This window comes from Loa loa, assembly GCF_000183805.2.
Source record: "Loa loa unplaced genomic scaffold supercont3.541, whole genome shotgun sequence".
In the NCBI taxonomy this organism is placed as follows: domain Eukaryota; kingdom Metazoa; phylum Nematoda; class Chromadorea; order Rhabditida; family Onchocercidae; genus Loa; species Loa loa.
The window spans coordinates 1-4015 of record NW_018108721.1 but is presented as its reverse complement, the minus strand read 5'-3'; the positions used below and the strand labels follow the sequence as shown (position 1 = coordinate 4015).

Sequence of the window (4015 nt, the reverse complement as noted above, 5' to 3'; positions counted from 1 at the left end):
TTCTTCTCTTTTTTTTTTTTTAAATTTCTCTCTCCTTCATTTTCCTTTTTTTTTTTCAATTTCTCTCTCGCTATCGTTTTTTTTTGCTTCCCTTTCAAATGTTTTTAATTTTTACAATGATTTTTATTTCAGTTCATTATCAAAAAATAGTTCATCGTGATATCAAACCATCAAATTTATTACTCTCCGAAACAGGTCACGTTAAGGTTAGCTATACTTATTATTTTAAATTCGAAATATAAGAATTAATTTATAATACAATTTCATGAGATATGCTATTTTTAATTTCAAATATTTAGGACGTGTTTTTTTTCCTTCTTTTTTTACTTTAAAAATTTTTGTAGAATATTTCCTTTCTATCTTTTTAAATTTTAGCAAAATTTCAGATAGCAGATTTTGGAATTTCCTATGAATTTCAAGGTATTGATGCATTTTTATCTGGAACTGCTGGAACACCGGCATTTATGGCACCTGAAGCGCTCAAAGGCTTGTCAATTTTTTTGAAATGTTAAATTTTTAAATTTATTTATTAAGTATGATCTAGTACGGCATAACAATTAAAATGCAATCTTTTAATACTATCATGATTATTGCGCTCATTTTTTTTTAGATCTATTCTAAGCGCTAATTTACACGATTGTATTCGAAAACGATATATGCCATTAGTAATTGCTCTGCTATTCCTAGTCTAAAAAGTATTTCACAATTTAGGTATACAGTATTTTCAGTTTTAAATTTTAGAAGATTCATCATGCTTCTACAGTGGTCGTGCCCAAGACATTTGGTCCTTAGGTGTCACATTATATGCATTCGTTTACGGTATAGTACCATTCTGGGATTCATATGTCATAGCTTTGCATAAAAAAATCAAAAATGATGCTGTCATTTTCCCAAAAACGTAAGTTACCAATTATTCCTTAGTTTTATTTCCTTTTTTTGTGTTTTAATATTTCCAAATTTACAGTTTTTAAATTTTCTAACTTGAAAATCATACTTTATTATGTTATGATTTAGGTAAAATGACAGCAAAGAAATAGCTTTGGTAGATAAGCTTGTTTTTTTTCTTTTTTTTTTCAGTCCAGTAATAAGCAAATCATTGGAATTGCTAATTTTAAGTATACTCAAAAAAGATCCAGGCTTACGATTAATGCTAAATGAAATTAAAGTAAGTTAATCTATGATCGCTTTTGTTTTTTTCCAATTTTCTTTAATAATAAATTCCTTTTAATGAACGAAATGCTTGAAAATTATTTTTCAAATTTAATAGCAAATGGTAGAGAAAGTGTAAAGAAAAAAAGTTACGGAACAATAAATGTAAAATAAATAATAATTGTTAAAATTCATAACATATAACAGCAATTGTAATGCTAATTAGATGAGTAATTTTAATTACAAATTTAATAATATAATGGCATAAATTTAGGAACATGATTGGATAACACAAAACGGTCGCTATCCGATGCCATCTGAAGCAGAAAATTGTGATTTGATAACAGTAACAAATGAAGAAATTCAAAATTGTGTACGATGTATGCCACATTTGGATACATTAATCCTTGTAAAATTTATGGTACATCGTCGGCGTTTTGGCAATCCTTTCAAGTAAACTTTTTTTTTTCATTTAAAATTTAATTAAATTAAAAATAATTTTCTTATCTTTTAAATGTTATTGATTAATAATTCTCATTGAAATATTTCATAAATGAAAAATTTTAATAAAAAACCATCAAACAATAATAGTAAAATGTGGGAAGTAATAAGTATGACAAATTTTGCTTCATTTAATTTAGAATTATGGCGAAGAAAAATTTGAAGAATTTACGGAAAATGTCATCAGAATCTGATTCAATGCCAAATGATGAGCATAATGAAAAGAATATCAGGCCTGATATTAGCAAGTTTGTCTTTTTTTTCCTTTTCAACATATTTCTAAAATTGTTATTCACAAATATATCATCGAATTGTAAAATTTCAATTTATAATAGATCCTTTTGACTAGAGTATCGTATGACAAAAATAGCATTGATTAATTAATTAATTAATGGATGCATTAGAAAATGACACGTCAAAGGTTCGTCATATTCAAATAGTATTAGAATGTTAATTTTTTATCAAAATTAATTGGCTAAAAGATTTTTGAAAACTATAATGCAAACTATATTATAAAGTTTAGCTAAATCAAGACAAGTTAATTATTGAAATGAAATATTTTTGGGATATTTGAATGATTTGAGGCCAATGGAATGAATAGGAATTGCTTACTTCATTTGCATATTACGATGTTATCATTTGTGAGTTTCAGATCGATAGATATGTTAAATGTGAAAACGAAAAATTTACTGTTGAGCGTTGGAACACACAGAAGTGATGATAGTAATGATAAAACTATAAGCCAAGATACTGGCAGCAATTGGTTCTGATTAATCTGATGTCAATTCTTTGCTGTTTTTCTTGTATGGAAGAGAAGAAAAAATTTTCAAGCTTTAAAAGTTTTATATTAATGAGTACTATATTGAATTAACGATGATATGACAGTGATAAACTGATCATATCATTCAGTTCACTTATAAACTAGAAATGGTGCGACATATGAATGACCATCAAGTTGGTCATCAATGATAACAATTTTATGAGTATCTAAAACATTGAAAATTTTTGAAACATACCGATATTGCAAGAATATGAAGTAGTAATGGAGAAGTTAAATGAAGTGTAGATTATTAACATTTTTAAGATGCAAACTCAAATGTCAATCTAGAAATTGTCAACAATTATATTTTAACTTGGTCAGAAACTGACCATTTATCATCAAGTCACAATTGATTTCATTGTTTTGAAATGTGAATTTGAAACTTTAACTACTAACAATCTCCTCCATCTTTATTATTTCTCTTCGGATTATCATATGCAATGCTGATAAGCCGTTAACTGAAGTCACTGATACCTGCATATGTATATATGATAATGACCTCAAATGATGAATTACAATCGATGATCGCTATCAGCCATAAGTTGCTTGTAACCGAATACTGATTAGCTATTTCTTAATAGTGGCGATATCGAATGGTAGAATGTAATCTTCCAAATCAAATCGTTATTTTATTAACTGAAAATGAATGAGCAATTCTTTTGATATTAATATTGATTGATGAAATTTAAATACTTTCTAAAATATCAACTTTAAAAATTTACACCTCTTGTAAAATAATAAATCAATCAAATCTGATTTTAAATTGCGAAAGTGTCAAATAAAATTTATGATTTAATTGGAATGTTTTTCCTCATTTAATCGTATTTTGTGGCTCAATTTTAACACTTATATTAGCGACGTTTAACACGAATATAACAGAGAGAGAGAGAGAGAAAAGAGTTTAAAATTGGAGTATCGAAATGGTTTTCCATTTTTAAGAATTAATAACGATTAAATTTTGCAATAAAATCAAATCTATGGTCAACGAAATAATTTAGTAACAATCGTTTGATTGCTTGGTATGGCACATATTTTAATGACTGATTGCATGCAAAAAGTTTAAATTTTAGATTTTATTCTAACGCATTTAAAGATACTAATAATATTTTCAAAGAAGAAAAAAAAATCAAATTCTACTGAAATCGAAGAAATATTAGTAGCTTTACTGCCTCATAATAATAAGGATTTTAATTTTTCTTCAACTCTTTTTTTTAAAATTTATTCAGATCATTCCAACAACAATTAATATGTAGCTATTTGCTGATCCATTTTATCCTGATGATAATGATGATAATAAACTGATAGTGATAATGATGACCATTTACAGTGTCAATTGATTGTGATAGAGATGATAATAATAGTAATGTATTCGAGATGATGATTCATTTAATCACATTACTTTTCAGAGACAACGGTTTATCTTATAACCTGCGGCTTTTTTCAAAAAAAAAAGAAAAAAACCGACTAAGGCTTACCATGCAACTAGACGAGTATGCAATTTTTAGAAAACGTTATACTTGCTACTTTTAAGTAGCGAATTGCTGG

At 26.6% G+C, this 4015-nt stretch overlaps 1 protein-coding gene across 1 annotated transcript; it reads left to right on the top strand.

The window, feature by feature from the left end:
* Positions 1-116: 116 nt before the first annotated feature.
* Positions 117-2482, top strand: LOAG_13276 (serine/threonine protein kinase; the record flags this gene model as incomplete). Its single annotated transcript, XM_020448666.1, has 7 exons — positions 117-206; positions 387-486; positions 742-898; positions 1078-1165; positions 1424-1602; positions 1791-1898; positions 2303-2482. 7 exons carry the CDS (start codon positions 117-119, stop codon positions 2418-2420), a joined length of 840 nt encoding a protein of 279 aa, XP_020301210.1. The 3' UTR covers positions 2421-2482.
* Between the last annotated feature and the right edge of the window lie 1533 nt (positions 2483-4015).